We start from the raw sequence: 27,559 nt of genomic DNA on the forward strand, positions 1-27,559 counted from the left end.
TAGAAGTCTAAGGATTTAACAACAATATAATTTTACCACAAAAACAACACACTTCAACATGCTTGGGACAAAATTGAAGTTGCTTAAAAACACACACACAGATTAACAAAGCTCTCAGAAGCACTTCTTTCACATCAGGCAGCCATATTTAATGGTATCAAGTTTTTCTTCACTACCTCTCTATCAGAACTAATTTAGAGATGGAGAGCTTTGCATGACATTGCTTTAATCCACCAGACCAAAAGAATGGGTAGTCCAGCCAGCTAGCCTGCGACCTCAGCCAAACCACCATCATAAACGCTTGATTGATAAGAAGAGTAAAGTGTGACACTGATTTACCTTGAGAAAGGGTCCACTGGTTAAGCTTCACATGGTACATAACAGACCGCAGTTTCCAGTGCTGAACCAAGGGGTAGCCAGTGACCTCGCTGTAGTTTACCATACCGGATAAATACAAAGAATGAGTACAAGTTACATTAAATATGTAATATATGAGTTACCAACAGCAGCAGCGTGCATCAGTGCTTCTTCATGCTATAGTGACAGGTGATACCCAGAATCCTTTAATACACTTACAATCCCAGTATGAAATGATTTTTCCAAGCTGTTTGTTAATCGTAACCTTGCTCAATTAGGTTCATTCTGTTCATCCTGAATGCATGACTGCAAAATGTAATGTACCATGATCTGCTGTTGCTTATAAATCACAGTATATGGACTACAAATAATGAAATGAGCTGATTTTTTTTTTTTAAATAAACCCATTTCAGAAAATGAAACCACCAGCTTGAAACAGAAAAAAAACACAACAGGATTTTTGATATATTTTTACATGGTGGCTATAAATCACACTTGATAAATTACCTTAAAGGTCCAGTTCACCCAGAAATAAAAGGCTGTCATTATTTACTCACCTCGAGGCATTCCAATACCATATGACTTTCACTATTTTTAAATAATATTCATGCTGTCTATTTTTTTTTTTTTTTTTTTTTTTTGCATACAATAAAAGTGAAAAGGAGTGAGACTGTTAGTCTCTATGAATCTGTCTAACATTTTATTTTGTGTTCCCCAGAAAAGAGTCATACAGCTTTAAAAGAATAACTATGGACATTTGCATTCACATTTACTGTAGGCTCACAAATGCTTCTATCCGAAGTGAAAAAAAAAATAATATGATAACACAAAGTGCAACACAAAGTTTCAATACATTTAGATACACTACATTTGATAAATTAATTAAATAAATAAATGAATATGAATTGCAATTGCTGGGCAAACTCCTTTAACATACAACATTAACATTGATGGTATCATGTAAAGATTACTGTAATTCTTAGAAAATCATATTATACATTATTAAAAAATCCATAGAAACTCTTCAGATTTGTGTAAATGGAATCCACTGAGACATTCTTCATCTATCACCCAAGACTCTTTAACATATGAGACATCGCTATTTTACCCATGGTTACCCTGTGAGCTAAAATCTAACATAGCGCCATATGCTGAGTGGGTATAGAGTAATCAATCATTTTATCTCCTAAAGCAACCGTCAGCCACACCGCGGCATCCAGGCTGTACAAAATCATGTATCACTTTAACCCCACCTTATACCATATACAACACATCTGGATGATTTCACAGAGCCAGTCTTATCAGTCTGAAACATGCTGGTGTGGTATTAAAGGGCTCACATGATGCAATTTCATATTTTCCTTTTGTCTATTGAGTGTTAAAAGCTGTTTGTGCATATAAAAGACCCATAAGGTTGCAAAGATTAAAGTCTCAAACCCAAAGAGATCAGTGTGAAGGCTTATTCATGCCTTCCTAAAATGACTCATTCAAACGCACCCCCATATATCTATGTCACTGTGTGGGAAGATTTGCATAACACCGCCCCAAATTTATACGCAAAGAAAAAATGCATAACTTTTGATTCTCTATCTATTACTGCTACGACCGCTGCCATGTCGTGGAGGTGCTGTGCTTTAAGAGCTGATATTCCAAATATGGTAAGGGGCGTAACATTTCCGTCACACAGAGCCAATCACAACCCACTGGACAGCACACAGAGCTTTGTGAAAATCATTGCGTTTTAGATAGGAGGTGCATAGAGGAGCAAGAATTATGTACAATATTTGGAATACCTTAAAGGGATAGTTCACAGAAAAATGAAAATAATGTCATTAATGACTCACCCTCATGTCGTTCTAAACTAAAAAGACCTTTGTTCATCTTCAGAACACAGTTTAGAATGTTTTAGATTTAGTCTGAGAGCTTGCTGACCCTTCATTGAAAATCTATGTACGGTATACTGTCCATGTCCAGAAAGGTAATAAAAGCATAATCAAAGTAGTCCATGTGACATCAGTGGGTCAGTGAGAATGTGTTGAAGCATCGAAAATAGACTTTGGTCCAAAAAGAACAAAAATTACGAATTATTCAGCATTGTCTTCTCTTGCGTCTGTTGTGAAGCGCATGCGCAAGACTAAAGTCACGTGACTGCAGTGACGCGGATGACGTACGACATGGCTGACGTGTTATCTGGTGCGCCCCAGCTGTTTTTTTTGCGCCCTTCGTTTACAGTCTGAGGGAGTAAAAAAAACAGTTTGCAAACATGTCTGTAGTCACGTGACTTTAGTCTTGCGCATGCGCTTCACAACAGACGCAAGAGAAAACAATGCTGAAAAGTCATAATTTTTGTTATTTTTGGACCAAAATGTATTTTCGATGCTTCAACACATTCCAACTGACCCACCGATGTCACATGGACCACTCCGATGATGTCTCCACTACCTTTCTGGACATGGACAGCACACCGCACATAGACTTTCAATGAAGGGTCAACAAGCTCTTGGATTAAATATAAAACATCTTAAACTGTGTTCTGAAGATGAACGGAGATCTTACGAGTTTGGAACGACATGAGGGTGAGTCATTAATGACATTATTTTTTTTTGGGTGAACTATCCCTTTAAGCCTTGTATTACACCAAATACACAAAATAATGTTATTTTCAAAAATAACTTTAAATTATATTGCTCTCCAACTCAGGTGCTAATGCTAATGTACATTTTAGATACAATGTGACACACACCTACTTCACAGAGCTATTAATATAATAGTCCTACACACAATCCTCCACACAATTATTTATACAGGTAGATAACATTGCCAAGAGGGAGTCTGTTTACACAGTTTACACACACTGTAAAAAAATCTGTAGAAATTACAGTATTACTGGGTATTACTGGCAACTAGCTGTCAGTAACTTACTGTAGATTTTACATTTATGTTATTTACTGGCAACAGTTTGTTCGAAGTTAAATGAAAATGAAACATTTTCAGTCTTTATCTTCTACAGAAAGTTACTGGCAACCAGCTGCATAATTATAGCTAATTTTTACAGTGCAGGAATAGTGAAAAATAAAACCGTGCGATTAATGCTGGGATTTCGAGGTGCATTGTTAAGTTGAATGCATTTACCTTGACAAGCCATCTTACATACATGACACACTGGGCACAAGACCCTAAACTGTGATTTACTTAGACCAACAATTAAACCCCTGTCAGCAATGTTGAACAAAGTGCTCGATTTGTGTAAAGCACACAACACCTCGAAATCTACGCACTTCTCCGTTCTCTAGGGCAAAGAGCTTTCTGACACCGGCACAAACGTGATGAATAAGCTTCTAAACGCGCTGCTTACGCAGTTCCCCATTCATAACCATCTCTGCGGAGAGGAGCTCAGACAAACAATAACAAGCTCCGCTCTTTCTTTTGGCTCCTTTAAAACTCTGCTTCAGAGGACCATGTCTTCTCTTTACCCCATGGGTGCCTTGCTCTCATTGTCTGACAGAATGATTAATATAACTGAACTTCACATCACAAACACAAGTTCAGAGGCTGGAGCCGTCGCTGTCATTCCTCTGTGTGCCTTTGGGTGGTGGCATCATTAGCGGGGAACGATCAAGTGTGCGGGCACACAATCCACAACCACGCTATGCTCTGAATATCAAAGTGGATACAACAAACAACACTTAAATAAACAGAAAACCGTATACATCCGCTTCCAAGAACTGAAAAACTATACAAGCACTCATGCGCACCCCGTCAGACATATACAGTATTAGAAGATGAGAGAAAGCTATCATACTGCATGCTTTCAATGCCTTGAACAGTGGGGCATCGCACAACTCACTATGGTGTGGCCAAATCCTCCTATTTAAAATCTCATCGCTGGGTGATTTATAGCGAAAACCATTGGTGGCAGCCATCGTATGGCTCATGAAACCCCATTACCAACTGTACCTCGTGCTTCATTTCACTCTCGGATGAGCGGAGGAATTGATGACTACAGTGGAAAGGAAAGAGCTTTGAAACTTAAGTCAAGCTGCAATGGTCTTGTCAAAAACATGGCTATTGGTAAAGATGTAAATATTCTGCAAACTGATAAGACTACACTGCAAAACTAATTTAGGTTCACATAAATAACAATAAGATGTATTTTGTGTCGTAATTCATGAACTGGCTTTATTTAAAAGAACAAGCGAGAGAGAACCTAGGAGAGGCACAAAAAGCTCAGAAAACATGGTACGACAGGGCAGAAGGTCTTGCTACTACTTTGCACATCAACCAATAAGCTGCTGACCAAATGGCAAGGACTGCACAACATGGAGAGAAAGATGGGGGCCATGACCTATGAAATCTACCATCCTGATAACCACAACAACCTATTTAAAGAATGGAAAGAGCCACCAGAGAAGCAACCAAAGCAAAAGAGTGCTATAGGTGAGGGAGGTGATAAAAGTGACTGAAGAGGACCAGAAGCAAGAGCACAGAGAAAACCACCCGAGGTGAACCTGGAACATCTAAGGGCCCCAATAGAGTTGACCTGCAAATGGTAATGGTTAGATCCAGATAAAAAAATAATGTTTTTAAGGTAAAAGTTGCCAAATATTTTGTTTTTTAAAGATTACTCCACTTTCATAAAAAATCCAGATAATGTACTCACCCCCATGTCGTCAAAAATGTTTATGGGCCTTATTTTAACAATCTAAGCGCATTGTCTAAACCGCATGGCGCACGGTCTAAATGGGCGTGTCCGATGCCACTTTTGCTAATTTAAAGCCGCTCTATGCAATTCAGCGTTTTTGTCAAACAGCGACCCCTAGAGTCGCTGGAGAATACTTGCAACTGTCGTAATTTCCTACTCTAGTACTCCAAAGATAATGACCAGGTTTCACAATTTCATACAAATATTAGGCTACTGCATAGTCTACTAAACTACAGATGATGGTAATAGGATAATAAGAAGTTTATTCCAAGTGTAGAGTGCATGTAAGGGATAATCCACGGCTAGCCATGCATTAAAGGGTTTTAATGCACGACGTAGAGGCGAAGAACCACCCGACTTGGTTATTTGCCAAGTTAAAGCTGTAATGAATGTTTACAGTGTACATTTTTTAACAGACGGGTAAAAATGATGGTCATTTTCTTAAGTTAAGGCTCGCACTCCATCCGCTTTAAATAAAGTAGTGCTGAAATAAAACCTGCGCACTTTAAAGAGAGACGCACTTATGTCTCGCTCGCTCTCTCTGCAAGTGTAACTGTGTTACTATGGTTACCAATGTTTATAGTAGCAGATTATTTCTAACTGTAATTAAACTGACTGGAACTACCTGTGCATTAAATAGTTTAAATGCACACCTTCCAGCCAATCAGAATTGAGTATTTAAACAGACCATGGTATAAATAATAATAAAGTACCGCGTTTGCTAGCTTATAATGTTTTTACATGATTGCGGCTAAATCACTGTAAACATTACAAAATGCCATGACAAAGTTAATTGTGTACGTTGCATTATCTCATAACATTGTTCGTTATAATGTCACTATACATGATTATTGCTATTTATCATAATAGTTTGCAAATTGTGCATGTTTACACTATTTACAACCTCTAGGCTTATTTATATCCTGATAATAATGTGAGATATTGACAACTGTTGTCATGATAATCGCATGACATACTACAAGCAAGGGCAACAACATACAACACAGACAGCAAACAAGTTTACAAATAAGAGATTTACTTACTAGTCCATCAACAAGATCGCCAGATCAGCATCCCTCCAGTGCTGTCTTTTAGCTCACGCCAACGAGTAAAAACCTGACCGAGTGGGACTCTTGTCTGGTTCCTAACGCGGTCAGATTCTCTTTTCCTTTTCCTACTCACTTCCAAACACGCTTTCTTAACATTTAAATCGTTTAGCCTCACGTCTCAAATTTGCACATGCAGTTGTTGTTCTACGCTTGATCGACTTCATGCGGCGCTGCAAGAACCGACAGCCGGATTACGTCAAAGTGCCGTCTCGGATCATTCTCGCGGTACTTTGACGTCATCCGGCGGTCGGTTCTTGCAGCGCCACATGAAGTCGAACAAGCCTAACGTGTGTGACGTCATTGCCGTAAAGCAAGTCGTGATTCTCGCGAGATTTGTCAGGGTTTTGGTAGCGGCGTCCTCCCCAAGCTTCAACAGGAGGATGATTCACCTTACTATAAATTTGTTTACCACCAAAATAACTTTGAAGCTGTTATATTAAGGTAAAATAACTGCATAGTGTGTCTTTAACGACGGGAAAAATGGTTTGTGCACCGAGCGCACGGTCGAAAAGATTGTTCCTATTCTTGTAGTAATGTGTGTGTTTTGGGTGTAAAGTGCAATAAACAAATGAGAGTCTTATCTCTCATCCCCTTTAAAAGCCAGTTGCGTTGGTGCTATGTCTAATCCCTATTTAGATGACGGACTTTGTGAAGTGAAAAACTAAGCGGAGGAAGAAGACCAACAGTTTAAGAATAATGTTAAAAAATGTGTTGTTTTCATTTTTATTGAAATATTAATTTTTTGGATTAAAACTTTTAAAAGCCGTTTTCTTTCAGTCATAGAAGTAAAAACAGCAGGCTTTTAATCGCTGTAAATGTATTTATATCCTACATAATCATTGTAATCTCATCAAATAATTTGCAAATATGCAAGAAACGGTTTGTACTCTAAAAATACAAACAAGAGATAAAGAATTTACAAACGTGCGGAGAGCCGAAGCGTTTCAGAACTCGGACAGCGGCATGTTTTTTTTTTTTAAGCATTACTTAAAAAAGGTTCTCATCTCACCATATCCACAAGTACAGAGTCATCATATACAATAAATCTGTAGGGTAGCATTTAAAAAACATTTAAAAATAGATGCATTTGTTTAAAGCAAAGCATTTATTTACTTACCAGGCTACAGGTGAAGCAGCTCTTTACGCCTTCTAACGTCTCATAATTGATCTTCACTTATGTCCAAGAGACTCAATAATAATCTTTTTACATTTCAGTCATTTAATCTTTCATATTTAAAAGCGTTTTTGTGCTGCTGCGCATTCATGTGTGTGATAAGCAAACTCGCGTTGTCATCCCGTTTGTAGGTGCATATTGCTAACGTGCTCTTTAAATAACAAAGAACATATTGCGCTACTGACTTTAGACTTTAGACCAGGTTTTTGTTGGTCAATGGCGTAGTCTATTTTAGTTGCCTAAAAATAGAAATGCGACAAAAATGTGCCTGAACACACCTCGTTTTCAGACCAGAACGCCCATGGGCGCAAAATTGGGCGCAAATGCATTGGCTATTTAAACAACGTGGCGCTAAACGTGAAAATGATAAACTAGCAAAAGACACTTGCGTTGCACATTGCGCTACATTGCGCCGCATTGCGCAGGGTGTATGATAGAGCCCTATGTCTTTCTTCAGTCGAAAATAAATTAAGTTTTTCAGGAGAACTTTCCAGGATTTTTTTCCATATACAGGGCTTAAGTGGACCATGACTCTTCACAGTATAAATGCAGCCTTAAAGGGCTCTAAACAATTGGCATTTTCGCCAAAAAATAATATAAAAAATTATTTTATTTAAATACTTTTAAACCACAACTTCTCGTCTTGCACTAGCCATGTGACCTTGCATATTATGTAATTAGGTCGAAAGGTCACACGTTACATATGTGAAACGCACACTTGCGAATTATTTTAAACAATAAACTTACACAAAGACATGAATTAGTATCAATCCACAACAACGTCGGAACAGTCTTCTTTCTCCACATTTGTAAACACTGGAGCGGTAGTTTCGCAAACGTGACCTTTCGACGTGACTACGTAATACGTAAGGTCACGCTAACTCATCCAAGGCCAGTGCAAGATGATATGTTTTGGTTTAAAAGTTTTTTTTTTTTACAAAAATTATGATTTTTTGCTAGATAAGACTGTTATGCCGGGGTTGGGATAATTTAGATTAGGGATGGAACAATAAATCGTCCGAAGATGCTTGCTATGCTTCTCAATGAATTACGGCAAAGTGTCACTACATCAAAAAGCCAGAGGGCGCTCTCATGCAGAAACTCAATATGCACCACAGAAGAGGAACCATTACACAAGCAACTCCAGGAAATGTGTTAAGCATATATTTTTATTGAGGGTATGCACGTGACATCACCTTTGGCGACAGTGACTGCGGTTACACCCACTTAGTGGCAAAAGACAGAGTGGCAGCATTTGTGTACAGTGTAGAATCAGTGAAAACACATGGAAAACGCAGCTTAATGGGACAAAGCTGTTGTGCGATAGACTGTACTAACAGATTTAACAAGATTTCGGAGCAAACGTTTTACAGACTGCCAAAAAACACAGAAAGGAGAACTAATAGCCTCAGTTCATGCCAACGTCCATAGACCACAGGTGGGTTGAGAAGTTGCTAGGGTCACTATCAAGCAGAGGTTTTACTTTCTACTTAAAATCATTTTTTCAAGAATTTGTATTTTATCCGTGTTTTTCTTTGGAAAACACATTCCAAAGCATATTATCATAAGTTTTACTCTATTACATTTCATAAATACAAGTTTTTGTTTTACATTTAATATTTAAGTACATTAACGTACTTTTACTCAAGTAAAAGTACACAAATTTCAATGTAATTAGATATTAAATAAATTTTAATATGCAATAATAAAGAATGCACAGTATGATTCTATGCTTTAGAACGTAGTAAAGTAAAATTTTCCCAATACAAACACCATAAAGCACAGATGCTTGGAAAATGCAACTAATGTAACTAAGTATTGTCCACCTCTGCTATCAAGTCAAAATTTTATCTGATAATAGTTAGTTTTAGTGGCATTTTCGCCGCAGCCACTATGAAACCAGCCATTTTGTTGAACGTTTGCCACTCAGTAGGCCGTGCTCGGTCAATGCATATCCTCTATTGCTGCTCTTCAAACCTTTCTTCAAATCTTTCATGCATTTTCATGATAAAAAAAGGATATTTATAATGATAATGTTTGACGAGTGTTGCTTTTTCAAATGCATGTTATAAATGACTTAAACTAACATTGATTACAGATTGATAAGGACTTACTGATCAAAAGCTGTAGTATACGAAATAGCTGTGCATAATATCTGTGCAATTCAGAATCGTTATCGGACAGGTATTATTAGTGTATATTGGCATTTACCGTCCCATCCCTAATTTAGAGCCCCTTAAAGCTGCATTGAAACTGCAATTTTAAACTGCATTAAAACGGTAAACTGTTGAGTCCACTATAGGGAGAAAAATCCTGGAATGTTTTCCTCAAAAAAAATAAAAATTCTTGACTGAACAAAGAAATTTGCTTAAAAATGTGCTTATACTGCAAACTTATATAACCCTATACATCCATCTAAAAGCAGCTGGTGATGTTACCGCTTGTTCTCAAATTACAAATATGTGAGCGTATGTTGTGGGTGGCAGTGTTTACCGTCACACTTATGTGGTTGTATGGCTCAAGTGGTTAAATCTTATTGCTTATTAAACCTACATGGTGACATGCAAGAATCAAATATAGTTTCACTGACATTTCTTGACCCTCAATCTTGAAGGACGCATACATCTGGGTGCATTCTCTAACTGAGTCAAAAAGCCATGCAAACATATTAACACAGTAAACACTTTGGCCACCAGGAACCTATCCATCAAGAGGATCCATCTGTTTCAAATATAGACACCGGAAAAAGAGACACTTCTTAAAAGATCAAGGTGACACACTTTCCAAGCCATACTGTGGGGGCTCTCTATCACATCCTCCAGACATCTGAGCAGATAGCTGCCTCTGCGCTTTGCTGGTCACTGGACCATATGCTGCCATTTTAATTGAGAGGGACTTTGGGAGAGGAACCGTGTGCCGCAGAATGAATCACTGCCACTCAGACGCGTGTCAGCGATCAACGAGAGCCACGGAGAGAGTCCGTGTTTGACAACAGCGCAGGTGTCGGTGTCTTTATCCAGACAGAGACCTATGCAGAAACACATACTGTATACGCTCTTTCTTGAACATACTCATTATTGCAGTATCTCCAGACCCATGTTGACACCGGAGCTGCGGGTGATCGCGCCGGCTGCAGGCATCTGAAGGGCCGCCCTCCGAGGCTTCAGGACCCATGCTGCGGCACCCGCAGTATTAATTATCACATCTAATGTTGTGGGCTAACTAATTGACGTTTACAGCAGGAAATGACTCCAGCAATTCTATGCAATTAATCAATGTCCACGAATAAATGAAAGCCTGAATGTGATTACCATGAAAGGGTGCCCCCAAAAATTTTATTTTAATGCGACTATTTTATTTGTATTCGGCTGAAGTGATAAAAGTACACAAGAGATGATGGTGAGCAAAATAAGCTTACAGTAATTTGTTATTCGACGCATGCTTAACTTCATCCACGGAAATGACAAAAAGATTATTTATTAATTAGGAAAGCCAATTAGCAGCAGAAAAGGTTTGTTTAATTCTCTACAATGTTCATGCACAACTGGATTCCAGCTGTATAATTACATCGTAATTATCACTGATGCTGGGAAACTGCTTAACTTGGTTTGTAATACAAGCTGGTGGAGTATGAGGGATGGGAAATGTCACATTTCCTTAGCAACTACACAACGTTTCTGGGGCCTAAAAGGTAAAAAAGTCAGGCTGTGAGAAACGCTCCCTCAATTACAGTGGAGATGTGTGGAAACGACAAAGCTGTTCTTTTCCTCCAATTAATTCTGAATGGAATGAACAATTAGAGAAGGATATCATATTGCTTTGGCATTCGATGACTGCAGTGTAACGGTGGACTGGTATTTTACATTTGTTAAAGGACAAGTTCTGTATTTTACACTTAAAGCCCTGTTTTCAGATTGTTTATGATGAAATAGAACGGTTTTGATTGAAATTTCGACAAATGCGGCTGCCCTGAGAATTTACGGGTTTCTGTTGTTTCACCTCCCACCTCCACAATGGGTGCACAGGTGCACTGGAACAATCCTTCCCAAAATGCACCAAACCCTCGTCCACAAAGATGTGAAACTCACCGAGTGGTCAGGGGTGTTCACCGATATGCCCACACAAAAATCGCTGCAAAAAATGCTTTCCAACAGCTGTTTTAGCATTCGTTGTAAACTTAACTGGACCTATTTTTCCAAACGCCTCACACCCGTACATTCTTCCACTGAGAGCTTGAATAATAAACACTCCAGCCCAGTTGGTGGCGATAATCCACCTTTGCCAATTGCAAGAATACAAACAACGTTCCCGGCGCGGAGTAATACCGTACCTCACAGCATATCTAATAAAAAAACGTTCTATTTCATCATAAACAATCTGAAAACAGGGCTTTATGTGTAAAATACCAAACTTGTCCTTTAATAAGACATTTCACAAGTCTTAAGATGTCAAATAAATCTTTGGTGTCCCCAGAGTACATATGTGAAGTTCTAGCTAAAAAAACATATGGTAATTTATTATAGCATGTTAAAATTGTCACTTTTTGTGTGACAAAAAAGTGCCGTTTTTGGGTGTGTCGTTTTAAACGCAAATGCTTTGATCTCTGCACTAAATGGCAGTGCCATGATTCGATAGTGCAGATAAAGGGGCGGTATTATTCCTTTCTGACATCACAAGGGGAGCCAATGGCCTATTGTTTCGCATGCTTGCAGAGAATAGTTTATCAAAACTAAGTTACTGGGTTGATCTTTTTACATTTTTCTAGGTTGAAAGAAGCACTGTGGACCCAATTATAGCACTTAAACATGGAAAAAGTCAGATTTTCATTATATGTCCCCCAGAGATGGGGACTCGAGTTTGAGACTCGGACTCGAGTGCGACTTAAGTCGCACACACAGTGACTTCAGACTCGACTTGAGACTCGACCCTCAAAGACTTCAGACTCGACTCGGACTCGAGCCGCGCGACTCGTGAACAATATTTATTTTTAGGAAACGTCTGATGAGCTCGCTGTCATAGCTCCCTCCGTTACCTACAACCTGCCCACGACATAACACGTGACGTATCTGCTCCGCGCTCGCGGCCGCGAACATACATGATGACTGTACCTGCAGGCAGCCGCTGCTGTGGCATTCATCTGAAGCTTTGGGTAGTGCTGTGACGGATCTGCGGTTCGGCTCGCATGCGATTTGCGGATTAATATGCAATTTAAATAGGGTAAGTTTGTCATTAACGTGTTTCTAAGGCTTGCAATTGTTTAAATGGTTAAACAATTTAACCGCAAAAAGACGCTCAAATGAGCAGATTTCTGTACGCACATGCGGTTAAGTGTATCCGGTCCAGCTCCAGTCAGGTCCAGAGTTGCGCTACTTTGTGTCATACTGTAGTCCATTAACATACATTTGCTGAATAGAGCAATGAAAAACAACGTAACGTTTTTATGTGAACGACTGCTGCATCTTCTTCCTGAAGCGCTGTTTGGAATTCGCCCTCTGCCTGTGTTTGAGCATGCGTTTAGTGCCCTCAGTAGTTCACATACAGAGAGAAGTGTTTCAAAAGTTAAGCCAACATAAAATCTTTCTTTTCTTGACAAGGCACATACACGCAAAATGATCTCACAGTATTCTTTTTCTAATAAAATGTTTTTGTTTATGTCTTAAGAAACCAGTCAGAAACCAGTCTGGGCTTATTTGTTCTTAATAAAGAGACAGTAACCTCAATTAACCTACTTAAGTCTGTGTCATTTATGTTAATCAAACAACCCAAGACCAACAGAAAATCACTTCTATTGCTCAAAAATAATAATAATAATATTTAATTTGTACAATAAAGTGTTATTATCCATTTAATTTAATTTCTGTACCTAATGCTAATTTTAGACCTTACTTAATGTGCAATGTGTGTGTTTTTTTTATAAATGTTTATAATTTCTTTATTTGTTATTAGAGTTTTATTTGTTACAACGAGACTTGACTTGGACTCGAGCCCAGAGACTTCAGACTTGACTTGGACTCGAGGTCAAAGACTTCAGACTTGACTCGGACTCGAGCTCAGAGACTTGTGAACATCTCTGATGTCCCCTTTAAAGAACATAGGTACAGGCAGAAATATTGTTTCTCATAAGACACATATGTCACAGCACAATATGTGACAACATTTATGGTAAAACCAAATCATGATTTATGCGCATGCAAGATGGTGGCAGAACGCACAAGTATTAGGCAGCTAGGGTAATGTATGATAAAAAGCTCTGCTGATGCTTCTCGCTTGGAAACTGACCAAAAATGATGCCCTGAAGGTCTGACCTCCTCTTCCAATTCCAATTACTGACAGGCTTAATAAAGTATAGATAGCAGTCTAGGGTTTTCCAGTGTGAAGAAAATATCCTAAAGGACCTCATGTCTTAACAAGAATAAACAAAAGTCGTGTTGTGTATTCTAAGGCTGCATAAACAAACATGCAACCAACCTTGAAAGCTATGAAGACTTACTTGCTTATTTATTTACTGAGAGGTGTTTTAAAATGTTTTATTAAAATAATACTATTCATATAAACATTTGCAGTATTTATAAGCAATAGGCTTTATGCCCAGCTGCACTACTTCCTGAACTTCAGCCAGCTCCTTGTTTCCTGTCTTCCATTATTGGACAAACTGACTAATCCAGGTGTGTCTGATTATTGTTGTTGTGACTACTGAGGTCAGGCACACCTGAATTAATTAGTTTGTTTGTGACTACTGAGGTCAGGCACACCTGGATTAATCAGTTTGTCCAGTAATGGCAGACAGGAAACAAGGAGCTGGCTGCAGTTCAGGAAGTATTGCAGCTGGGCATAAGCCTATTGAGTCGTGTTAATGTGTTTAATGTAAGCTTGTGTAAAATAATGCAGTGTGAAGTTACAAAAACTTGGTTATGCAAGTCAGTTCAGCTTACTATTTTAAGTTTTGGCTTGTGATAAGTTGACATTACTTTTAAAACAAGTTGAAATTGTTTAACTTAATTTGTTAAGTTAAAGTAACATACATTAAACTGCGAGCTGTTTAAATACTCAATTCTGATTGGCTGGAAGGTGTGCATTAAAACCATTTATTGCACAGGTAGTTCCAGTCAGTGTGATTACAGTTAGAAATTAATCCACTCCTATAAACATTAGTAACCATGGTAACGCAGGTACACTTGCAAACAGAGTGAGAGACACATATGAAAAAGTTTATTTAGTTAGGCTAAATGGATGATTTTTGCATATCGTTTAATTTGTATGGTGAATATGGCAATTTTGAGAAATTGGGCCAAGCACAAGACAAAAAAGAAGACTTTGAAAAGACGTTGAATGCAAAAAGGGGCACAAAGAATTAACACCGGCAGAGCTAGATAAGATCGATGAGAGAGAGAGAGATGCGTGCACGAGTTCCCTGTGTGTGTCTCTTCTTTAAAGTCTACGACAAAGATGAAGTCAATACGAAAAAGACAACTAAATGGGCAGTTAACACTTTCAGTGATTTTTTTACAAAGACAGAACAATTGTGATTTCGAGTAAAGAGACATTGCGGGAGTTTTATGCCACTGTTCAGTCTGCCACTGGACGCGAATACAGTGTTGCAAGCTTGATGTGTCTCAGAGCAGGTATAAACCGTCACATTACAAAATACAACATCATAAAAGTGATAAAGACTTTAAGTCAAGCAATGCTGTCTATACCTGATCTGAGACACATCAAACTTGCAACATTGTATTTGCGTAAAACGAATAAAACTCCCGCAATGTCTCATTTAAAAGAGAGTCAGAGTAAATCTCAAAATCTTGACATCAGTTACAGCTTTAACTTGTTTTTAACTTGGCAAATACCTGTTGTATAAGCGGGATTATCCACGGCTAGCCATGTATTAAAGGGTTTTAATGCACTACGTAGAGGCATCCACCCTCGTCTTGGGGTGGTTCTTCGCCTCTACAGCGTGCATTAAAATCCTTTAATGCAAGGCTAGCCGTGGATTATCCCTTACTTATTACACGGCTCTCTGGAACACTTGATTCTGATTGGTCAGTTGAGACATTTGCAGGTTCGTTCTTTTCAAATAATAACCGCTCCAAAATAATAACGCATAGCCGGTGCTACTTCCCTCCGCGCCAAGTTCGCCAACAAAGATTACTGTCTGGCGCCATCTTGTGACAAACACTGGACAACCACAATTAAGAATGGAAAATTTTGACATTCATTTTAACATGTACGGAAAAAACAAAACATTTAAACAGTGGATAGAAGAACGAACAACAACAAGACACAGAGAGCTTACTGAGACTGAACTTGACAAAATAGAGCATGACAGCTACGAAGCCAGCACACAAAAAAATACAGAATGGGCATTAAAACTTCTCAAAGACTGGCTAAAAGAGAAAAAAATGGAGACAGATAAGTATGAAGCAGAGGATCTTAATAAGGTATTACGATCATTTTATGCATTTGTGCAAAGTTTCGCGGAAGGATAAAAATGTTCATTTAAAACAAATATGCCAATAAAATGTTTCAAATTCATATTCATGTCCAGTTCTTTTTCTTATGTGGCAAGTAGCCGTGTAATAAGCGGGATAATGTAGAGGCAGCCGGTAGTTATCGGGTAAATAAGCCCCTTCAGTGTGATACAAGACTCTCCGCTTCGCGTCGGGTCCTGATCACACTGTCGGGGCTTATTTCCCGATAACTACCGGCTGCCTCTACATTATCCCTTACATATATGTTAAATGTTATATATTTTTACAGTATATTTCATTGTAATGTATGATTTGTATTTATTATTTTGCTTCAGGCTCTAATTTCCAAAACGCAGACTACTGGTCAAAAGCACATTATCAGTTTCCTCCAGGAACTTTATTTTTTGTCATTTTAAGGCATTGAAATACCACAGGGATAATGGTTTAAAAATATCATGCACAAAAAGTTGTAAATCACAGAAAACAAAAAAGTAAGAGAAAGTTTTGAAAGACACACTAACAGCAAGGTCACATCTGTTATGCTAGACAGCAAAAGTGTCAATGATAAAAGAATGTACTAGTGTGAAAAGAGTTGCATCACTTTTTGGAGGAATTTGTCAGCACAAAATCTTAGTCGCTACCGGCAATCCGGTTTAACCATTAACTCAGTGCTATTTGTCTGACGCTTGTACCACCCAATAAAGTAAGCGGTAAATTGATTTTATTTTTTCAATTTACAAGAAGATACACGTGTTCATATTTTTTAGCAAATGTGCCAGCAGTAATACACCAAATAGTAATGTTAAAAAAGACATAACCGTCCATTTATCAAAAAACAAAACAATGAGGAACAGCCCCCATGCGCATTTGGCCCCTAAAGCCAAAGTTTGTTTGACTAGTGCGACATCTCCGTACTATGTCTGGTTTGGATAATTGCTCCCTGGCCGACTTGCACACTTTACTTTGGGCAAAGGCGCGGAATGCACATTGTGAATGCAAAACCAGCCAGAGCACGGTTCAAAAGCAGGATGTCAGTCTTTGAACTTCATCTGCCTTCGTAAAAAACATTAGATATACTATGCAGCATGGTTACGTGCATGTCAGAGCCAACAAGCAATAGATTGACAAAGCAATATGATAAGCATAGTGAGAGGGCTGTGTGTCAACGTGTCCCATACGACTCAAAATAGAAGCCACTAACCTAACATCAAGATTGGCTCCAGTGTTGCCACGGTTCAAGGCAAATATGCCTACAGTAGGTGTGCCTTTAAAGATCCAGTTCCAGTGCCTGGATTGCAGCAGTACAGCAAAACTGTGACCCAGAGAACCAGAGCATGGAATCGTGCACCATACTTAACATGTCAATCACAACCAGCCTGAAATATATGGTTTCACGTAATCCAACCTGTTTTCGGCAGAGATTTATACATGTTTGCATGGTAACATGAATTGCACAAACAAGACAGACAATGCATGCAAATGATTGTTAATAAATTCCCCATACTGCCAGTAAAAAATCTACCATTAACCAAAACAACTTAAGATATTGATTGGTTCCACTAGAAAGCCTTAACTTGAAACAAGTCTATTGATTCTGCCAGGCAAGTTTTTTTTATTTTAGGATTACCGTAGCCACGGGAGCCTCTACTACATGGCGAAACCTTTACAAAGGCATAACTTGGTTGCATCCACCCGATTGAATCTGAACCTTGTCATTTTTGGGCTCTCTGCGGGAGTTGCATTCGAGAGATTGCCGGAGCACAGCTAATTCTTAAGACATGGCAAAAAATCTCTGTGTAAGCCATTTTACTCAACTCTCTACAGTCAGCCTCCTTTGTGTTGGATGATCAATGGCATCTATTCATTCCTCGCTCACCACCCGGCATCTGCCCAGCAAACTGTAGCACCTGTGGTGATTTTCCATCATGTAATGCATGTTTTTAGTGATGTCTTTAAGAAATTTGCCATAAAACTGTGCCGGAAAGCGAATGCCTTTGAAAGAAGCCCCAGGCGCATTTTGTGTCACAAAGACAAGTGTTGCTTAACCCCACCATCCCCCGCTCCCAATACATCTCCATCTGCGGGCATGGATGTGAGTCACCACCAGGCACTCAGAGTCGGGATGATTTTCCTCTTTGCTTTATCTAGCACGAAATCTGCTTAGCGCCCATGTGCTCTCTACCTGCATTCCAATTAAATCAAGATATATTCGCCTTTCAGAGCTTCGCTGCCTGCTTCCTTTCCCATTGGAATAATTGATGGAGTCTTCTGGTCCTATGATGAATGACTTTCAAGGCAGAGATGAATAGAAAGATGAATGTGTTGCCCGGAGAGGGTTGGGCAGAAAAGCTTCAGGAGTGCTGATACAGTGACAAATACACTGACCGTACGCAACAACTCGCCAAAATCAGCAGGGGAGGTTGGCGGAGACCTGACAACTTCAACAACTTGCTCGTGTATGTGGCACAGGGCTGCTCCGTACCCAATTACTAAAGCTAGTGACTAATTTAACCTCGGGTGTGTTTCACAACTGATGTTTTGAGACAGTCAGGGGAAAAAACCCAGGTATGATGTATTAAGGGCACGAGCGAGGAACAAAAGCTTTTCTTAAAGATGAGCTTAAAAACTTCTTAACACTGCCGTGAACAACGCGTTATAGTGAGCAACATAAAACTTTTTGTACCAAACATTTCATCATTATACAGGACACCTCTGGAGAAAGGCTTTGGAAACGCGCTCATTTAATTGTTATATGGGCACAATTCTGTCATTACTTTTGGGATATAGTGCTATTATTTTCTCACACATGTCATTTCAAACTTGCATGCTGTTTTTTTTTTGTGAAACACAAAAGGACAAAACTTTAAAAGAACTTTTAAAGTGCCTTTAAGATGTTTTTGGACCTTTAAAGCCTGTGGTCACTATGAATTTAAATGATTACCTGCGGTTACTGCCCTAATGAAGTGGTATGAAAGATTTCCTTTTTATGTTTTTATGAAGAAAACATAGCATGGTCTGAACCAACATGAGGAAATAAGTGTTAGTATTTTCTATTTTTGGTAACTTATTTGTTTAAATCAGATGTTTTTGTTTAATTGGTGTGTAAGGTTGCTGTTAGAGCATTCACATTCAGAACTGCCTTAATTCCTCTTTTTCCTATTTGTAGGGGAGATGAGTGGTACCCAGTGGGGACTTCTGCTGTTGTAGCCCATCCGCCTCAAGGTTGTGCGTGTTGTGGCTTCACAAATGCTTTGCTGCATACCTCGGTTGTAACGGGTGGTTATTTCAGTCAAAGTTGCTCTTCTATGAGCTTGAATCAGTCGGCTCTGACCTCTAGCATCAACAAGGCATTTTCACCCACAGGACTGCCGCATACTGGATGTTTTTCCCTTTTCACACTATTCTTTGTAAACCCTAGAAATGTTTGTGTGGAAAATCCCAGTAACTGAGCAGATTGTGAAATACTCAGACCGGCCCGTCTGGCACCAACAAGCTCAAAATTGCTTAAATCACCTTCTTTCCCATTCTGACATTCAGCTTGGAGTTCAGGAGATTGTCTTGACCATGACCACACCCCTAAATGCATTGAAGCAACTGCCATGTGATTGGTTGATTAGATAATTGCACTAATGAGAAATTGAACAGGTGTTCCTAATAATCCTTCAGGTGAGTGTATTTTCTTTAACAAAATTCGCTTTTCAAGGACTATAGAGAACGGCCGGTTTGAACTACAGCCCTGTACTTCCCGGATGTATGACGGCAATATAAGTGATTTTGAGTAAACTCCGCCCACAGGAATACCAGCTAAGTTGCCAGCTAAGCTAACGGCAAGCTAAGCTGCTGTCGAATCACAACACACAAAACCAGCTACACAATCAGAACTTGTTGCGTATTTCTAATGGAGGGACTTCATAAAACAAGAAAGACATCAGCCCGTTTTTAGGACAGTGCTATAGAGATAAATAAATTGTGTGAAAAATACTGTGTTTTTCACAAAGAAAACGGGACCTTTTGCAATTTGCAATTAAAGATTATATCTCATTATTTTATAAAGAAATAAAGAAACAAATCACGTTTGCTTCCAGCTCTGAGAGGGCCAGACTGGGGACGTGCTCTCTGAAGAGCTTAACTACAGACATAATTTAACATCTGGATGGCAAACACGTGTCTTATATGACTAATGAGTCGTGCATTAGGGATCATTTGCAGTTCTTGCGATATTGGAGCTTTAGGAGCATCAGGTGCAAGGGTGATGAATCTGAGGGGCAGGATAGCTCGAACCACCTGCCGCATACAGTGCATCCCTCCGACCTGCAGCAGATCACACCGCGGTGGAGAAATTACCCGCATCTCCACAGCCGAGCGTGACTGACAGAGCATGGCTGCCAATTTTAATCTTCCCTCAAGTGTCCAATATGACCTCACATAAGTTTCACCTGATGCCTTGACCATTATATCAGAAGCCAAGCTATGTCAGACGTGTGAAAAAGGTGCACCTGTAACCCCTCGAAGCTCAGGCAATATAGCACGCTCACAATAGACACTGCCATCCCACACACTTATGACCTTTACATTGGATTACAAATTGGAGTTGAAGCCTAGAAGGGGAATCAAGTCGGTCATAAAAACTGCTATAAAATGTGATAAATGCCAACTTCTCCTTGTTTAAATTTAACAAGCAACCTAGTTGTGCAAAACTTTAATATGCCAGCAATATAGCGAGTACACCAAATTCAACCATGCATTATGTTTTAAAGATTATTTAAGGTGCAATGTGGGATTTTTAGAAGGATCTCTTGATAGAAATGCAATTTAATATACATAAATGGTGTATAAAGACCTTACATAATAAACTGTATTGTTTTAATTACGTTAGAAGAGGGGTCTCCAACCCTTCTTCTGGTACATGTAAGCTATCGTCCTGAAAATTTTAGCTCCAACCCTAATCAAGGTATTTGATAATTACAGAAAGGTGTGTTGGAGCTAAGTTGGAACTGAAGCCTGCAGTCTTTTCCTTGTGGTGCATCTCTAGTAAAATATATGAAAGGTAAAATAGGTTTAAAAGTTTGGCCCACATTATATTTATATTTTTAAAATCTGTCGCTCGAAGAAGAGTAGTTGAAGAACCCTTTAGGGGATGTATATGAAATGCATAATGTAGCAATTTCTGTTGGGTAAAGAAAAAAACAAACAAAGTTTATATTTAGTTTAGACTTTCCTGCTACCCATTTTACATAATACTAAAGTCCTTTATTTCCCAGCAGCCACATATGGGCTGGAACCATACAAATGATCAAAGATGAAGCATTTCTAAGTCTCAGTCATTTAACAGGACAGGTTTTCTCCCACCACCCTACTTTTTCTCATTAGCACCAACATAAAAGCATAAAACATGACCCCTGTATTCAGGGCAAGCGACTGGCGGGCAGACTGCTTGTATAGCGGTATTCTGCAGAAAGAAGTCAGATAGCTCCTCTAATGAGTCCTGACAGAGAGAGTGCATCCAGAACCCCCCAACCGGCTAAAAGATGATTTTGTTAACTCTCTATGTTTTCTGCCTCTTCATAAACTCTTCATAACATTTATTTACAACGAACGACCCTGTTGTTACTGTGGTAAAGTTGAAATTTCAAACTCGAGTGAGAGGTTTAACAGCAAAAAGTGCCATTACTGTATGGAAGTCAAGGCATCATGTCAAGACCAAAAGAATTTCCAACTCTTGTATGGCATGAATTGTCTAAGATTTTCATTTCTTTATGTGGGTTTGAAACCTTTAGTGCAAAAATACTTGGCACTTTCAACACAATTCAATATTCAAAATGTAACTGGGTACTTCTAGCCCATAGAACGCAATAGAGTTTCTAAATATTTCATGAGTCACAGACTAACAATTTTAAGTATTTTAAAAAGTACATTTCTGTGAAGTAGCAACAGCATCTTATAATCCACAATATCTGAATCAATGCTACATACTATATCTACTTCTCTGTATAGACAGCACTAAAATACAACAGATGTTCTTTAAAGAGTCAAACCTAGTAACTGAATGCAGAAAAATGAAGCTCCTGGTAGGATTTGCAAGCATATGAATAATTAACACAATGACTCATGTTTTTTGTGTTTGATGGTTTTTAAATGTACAACCTGATTTATTCACTAAGGAGATGACTGATATATCAATACACAATTTACATGTTTATATATAGAGCATAGACTGTAAAAAAAGATAGAAGATGCCCTTTCGCTCTCTTCCATTGGTGAAAAATGAAGCCGTCTTGAGTCTGTGCAGTAGCAATTTTGGGACCAGTCCTGCGCAGTAGTGAGCAATAAGTAAAGCTGCGAAAGCAAGGCCCCATTGAATAACATGGGGAGGCGGGGTTTATGACCTATACTGGGACCAGTCACTGGGGGGCGATCGAGACGTTTTGGCTTTACTTTTTAGACGGTTTCATCGGACACACAAGTACGCGTCTGGGTGTAACATAACTTCCGGTCTCTATTTGTTTAATGGTCTGACTAAAAAAAACCTTGTTGAAAATATCTAATATTTTGGTTTCCTAAAGACAAAGGGAGACAGCGATCATAGATAACCACTATTTTAAGAGAGGTTAGGCAGTCGATCTGTAGTTAACATTATATACATTATATAGTACATATTTTACACAGTAATGTTAGCTCAGTGTAGTTTTTGATACGTTTTAGCTATAAAATATAAACTAGAGATTCTGGCGATATGATAACCGAAAGCAAAAATACCAGTGTTGCGGTATTGCCATTGTAACACTAAAATGTGTTATTTTCAAAATGTCTGTGTATAAAAACATCAAATTTTCAACTGGACACAATGCATTTTATTATTAAGCAACATACAATGTTTATGCCAGGTAAAAATAAAGACTTTAAATGATAATATTCTTTTAAAAATATGTAACTGAAATGTAAACATGAATTCAATTACATGATTTAATTCATTTTGTGTAAACGCAGTTCATACCTTGAAAACTACGCTAAAAGGACTTTGTTGTTATTGACAATTCTTCTTTGCAGAGTTTACTACATTTGTTCCAGGAAAGCCGTTTGTTTATGTTGTTACTGCTGAAACCGTCGATACAGTGCAGTATGTCCAATTTATACTTAATCGTCAAGTGTACGATATAGCCTATAGATGTGCACCTCTCAAAAAAATGTAACAAGTTTAATATTATGCGCACCGTATGCACTGTGATTGGTCCGCTAGAACCCCTCTCTTAAGTCATAAAAATCTGTGTCGCATTTCTTCATATGCATTTCAGTTGGACCAAGCTGAGGAGCCATTTTTAACAACTCAAACTGCAACAAAAGTCACTGTCTATGTAGTGTAGCTTATACCGGTAACATGCCTATAGACACTGCCAACTAGCGATCTGCATGTGTAATTGCACGTCGATGCAAACAATGACGCAAATGTATAACTGAAAACTGACACTTAGCCTTACCGGATAAATACTCTGGGTCAGGCACCGGGTCGGACAGCTCTTCATGGCACTGGGCTTCGGTCGGTACAGATGCCACCACTATACCATCTGGAAGCTGCTGCTCGATGCCACGGGCAAAATTTTTCTGCCTAGACAGAAAAAGATATAAGAGATGCTCCACTTTAAACACAGTTCATTGCTCTTTTTGAAGGATCAGCACAAGTCATTAACTTGATACAAAAATCCTTTTTACATTAATTATTTTTATAAGCTTTTGCATACAGTACTGTTCAAAAGTCTTAGGCCACCATACTACCATTAGATTTATTGTTTTGGGAATTGTATAGTGATCATACATAATTATTTCTAAGTTTCTTTATTAGAATACACCAGAAAATACAGGAAATGTGTATGTAGTATTAAAAACAGTATAAAAAAGTATAAGCTGAAGTGTCAAGTATTTAGGGTAAACTCCACTTCCACTTGAGCAATAGCAGGAAACTGCAGGATTTCTTAAACCTAAATGAAATTAAATCCTAATTTCTAATTTTAACCCTCTACAGCACAGTGTTGCCCTCAGGCAACATACTACCTTTTTGAGCCTTACACCGACACTTTAATTTTTTTATTAAAAAAAATATATGTATAATATCACCTGACATGTCTCTCCAATGAAATGAGGGGCTGGAGTGGTTGTGACCTTTTGTTTGGGGGTGGAGCCATGCTTTTGGAGGCAAAGCCACATGGGATGCAGTGCCACCAATTGCCAGGATAAATATCACTTTTTAACATTTTTAAATTTAAATAATTTTACAGAAAAAAATATGTGTATGTGCATCAGTATGTAAAGAAGTATGTTTGATTGTCTGAAGACTTTCTTTGTTTTATTTTCATACTAAGACCGTGTTTTTTGTTTGTTGCCCCAGGGCAACGTTGTGCTATAAGGGTACTAAAACACCAAGGTTTTTTATCTAATAAGATATGCATTAGAAAGTTTAACTCTAACAAACATCAATCACAAATGATTCCACTTAATCACAAACATGACTAATTAGTTTTATGGGCAACATTGTGCAGTTAGACCACTTTTATTCAGGCAAAATCATCCCAAAATGATGCATAACACACACATGAAAACACGCACACACACACACACACACACACACACACACACATGCACGCACGCACACACAAACACACACACAAACACATGCACACATTTGTTGGTTTATATGTTTATATGTAAATGTAGAAAACATTAACACATGCAGTGTTAGTTACAATTAGTAGTGTTCATGTTTGGCTATAATCATTTGTGATTGATGTTTTTTTTTTCTAATGCATATATTTATCATATACAGGGTTCCCACACCTTAGTTAACGTCAAATTCAAGGACCTTTCAAGGACTTTCCAGGTCCAATACCCTCAAATTCAGAGTCTAAATGTGGGGACATATTTCAAGGGAGAACAAGGTTACAGATACATTGTTACAGTTCCCTTTCAAGGGAACTCGCGCTGCGTCACTGCGGTGACACTTTGGGGACGCCTCTAGAGGTAAGTGCGTCTGAATGTGTATATCAAATTCAACCAATGGTGAGGCTAAACAACAAAGACAGGGTGACGCAGGTGCCAGGAAGTATATCGCTATCTGAAATATTGCCAAAGACGACGTTACAGGGACGCAGGAAGTATGGCAAGGGAGACGCAGCGTCTCGTTCCCTTCTCAGGGAACAACAGTAACATACGTAACCCGAGACGTTTTCAAGTGTCAAACACAACTATGCAAAAAAGCATTTTGGTATGAATCAACATTCGCATACAGAAGATATAAGCATTTAAACTGAACAGTTTAGCACGTGTGCTTAAAAGGCAAGAACTGTATGATATTATCCTACACTACACAGGGAATAATATGGATTTTTTACCAGAAATCTTCTTGCATAAAATACATTCAATGACCTGTATCTATGTATGTATATTTTCAAAAACTTCCCAGGGCCTTGAATTTTTCCTCCCAGATTCACAAACTTTCATGGATGGAAAACCTGTATATAAAAAACCTTGGTGTTTTTATACCATTGTAGCACAATGTTGCCCTGAGGCAACAAAGTAAAATCTGAGTCAGGGGTGGTGGGGGGATAAATTGTATGATGGATATTTTATCAGTGACCCCCAAGCTCCCAAAAAGTGAGGTGAAATATTTTTTTCCCCAAAAAATAAAAAGTCATGCCATAGAGGGCTAATCGAATGACTTCAAGACTTTAGTCTCCTCAAAAAAGCTCAAGATGTGTTTTGTGCCAAGAGAGATCACACTAAATACTGACTAATCCCTGAAGAAGACATTTAGTTCTGAAAATTGTTTTGTTTTGAATTTTGTATACATATTTCCTGTATTTTCTGTTTGTATCTTAAAAAAAAGAGTGAAAAAATAAATATGGATGGACATTAAAACTTTGCTAAAACAACAAAGCTGGTGATGGTGGCCTTTTGACGTTTGCACAGTACTGTATATATGACCCTGGACCACAAAACGCAAGTCGCACGGGTATTTTTTTGTAGAAAAAGCAAAAAATACATTGCATGGGTCTAAATATATCGACTGCCAAAAATTGCCAGAAACTCGCCAGAAAATTTGCCAGAAACTCGCCTAAACATCCCATTCCTTGAGGATTTTCCATTCAAGTTTGGTTTATGTAAAAGCTTTCAACTTTCCCCATTCAGTCAACAAGGTCATTACAGCGGTTTAGTGCATCAAGAGAGAGCACTACAACAAACTGTTTATTAATATGCATTGCTCTAAACAGACTTCATTGGACTTTGACCTTTGGCTGAGATACAACAATTTGTTAATCTGGAACTTAAGAGTAATGCAAAATATTTAGAAAATCGCCGTCATAACCTAACAAACCATCACATTAGACAACATAAAAAGGCAGTAGCTTACCAATCAACAAGGGTATATTTGCTGTAAATAAGACTCAGTAGTGGTAAAACAAAAGGATGTAGAGATAAAGAAGAGTTCAGCTTTAATGCAAAGCAAATAATAATTATGCAACAGACAACAAGAACTAAAACATATAAAAGACTGATACTGTACAACAGTAAAGGATTCAATGGCTCCATAAAGCAAATATGCAGAAGCACAGCATTTACACTGTGCACAGTTTTTCTCTACATATCTTAACTCAGATCAAGGTTCAAATATTCTACAGGAGGAATGTCTATACAGTATGTGTGCAAGCTGAATAATGCCATTTGAAATATGGAAAAGCAAATATGGGATATAGAACAGACTGTTGCTTCATTCAAGTCAGCAAAATAAACATCAAGAAAGCACACAAGGGAAATATGCAGAACACACAGAGAATCGGAAATTTGCTTTACAAGAACGCTTCATAAACGAGCGAGCATTCTGGAAATTGTAGCACACAACATTATGCAACGTAAATCTCTTCTCAAGCATTATTGTCATATCTGATTTAACCGTGGACTGTGATGAGAGAATTAAATTATCTCAGAATATATAGAGCAGTGTACAAATAATTGTGTTTGAACAGAAAAGACAGAGGTTTGCGAGATGCTGTTTATGTTAATACATGAATAAAACGTGGCTGGTGGAGAGCGCTCTCATATCCTTTCGCTTGTAGAGATCTACACCATTAAATGGTCATTTTTTTCTCTGTGTTGGCACTGTGCAAACAAATTAAGATTAAAGCAGCAGAAATTTATCTGAATACCAAGGGATATCCTTTCTACATCTAAAAAATTGCTTCCATTGTCAAACTTGAACTACATGATTCAAAAGGTACTCGCATATTCCAATATTAATGGCTCTGCATATTGCTTGTCAAAGCCACATCTGATGATAATTCCCACCGAAGCAGTGCAGCTGAATAGAAAAGTGCAAAACACAGGGGGTCAGAAGTTTTAATGAAAATTATATACAGTATATGGTCTCTGTAAATTATACTGGACCACTATGATTATAACTTGAAATGGGGGTATTGAAATGTGAATATATGTAAATGCAAGAGCATATGCAACAAAACTGTCTCTATTATAAGTTTCTATAAGTTAACTTAAAATGTGAAAGAGATATTGCATTAATACAAAATAATTTTGTAGAAAAAAATGAATAAATATCACAGATTTCAAAAGGTTACCCATCTTTAGAGATACAATTATGTGTTCATGAAACCTTTTAATTAGTTATTTGCTAATAATCCAACAAAGCACTTGCATAAATTGTTTCAGAGAAAACATCAAGTAGCAATGTGACTTAAGTAATTTGAGGTCT

At 38.2% G+C, this 27,559-nt stretch overlaps 1 protein-coding gene across 4 annotated transcripts in view; it reads right to left on the bottom strand.

Moving 5' to 3' along the window:
- astn1 (astrotactin 1) overlaps positions 1 to 27,559 on the bottom strand; it is a 356,183-nt gene that overhangs the window by 134,603 nt on the left and 194,021 nt on the right. For all 4 annotated transcript variants that reach the window (XM_073874209.1, XM_073874213.1, XM_073874207.1 and 1 more), the window contains 2 exons: positions 23,280 to 23,410; positions 340 to 441 (listed from right to left, as the gene is read on the bottom strand). In XM_073874209.1, the coding sequence (XP_073730310.1) occupies positions 340 to 441; positions 23,280 to 23,410 (233 nt within the window). The remainder of the gene's footprint in view (positions 1 to 339; positions 442 to 23,279; positions 23,411 to 27,559) is intronic.

The sequence above is a fragment of the Misgurnus anguillicaudatus genome, chromosome 2, assembly GCF_027580225.2.
Source record: "Misgurnus anguillicaudatus chromosome 2, ASM2758022v2, whole genome shotgun sequence".
Classification (NCBI taxonomy): Eukaryota; Metazoa; Chordata; class Actinopteri; order Cypriniformes; family Cobitidae; genus Misgurnus; species Misgurnus anguillicaudatus.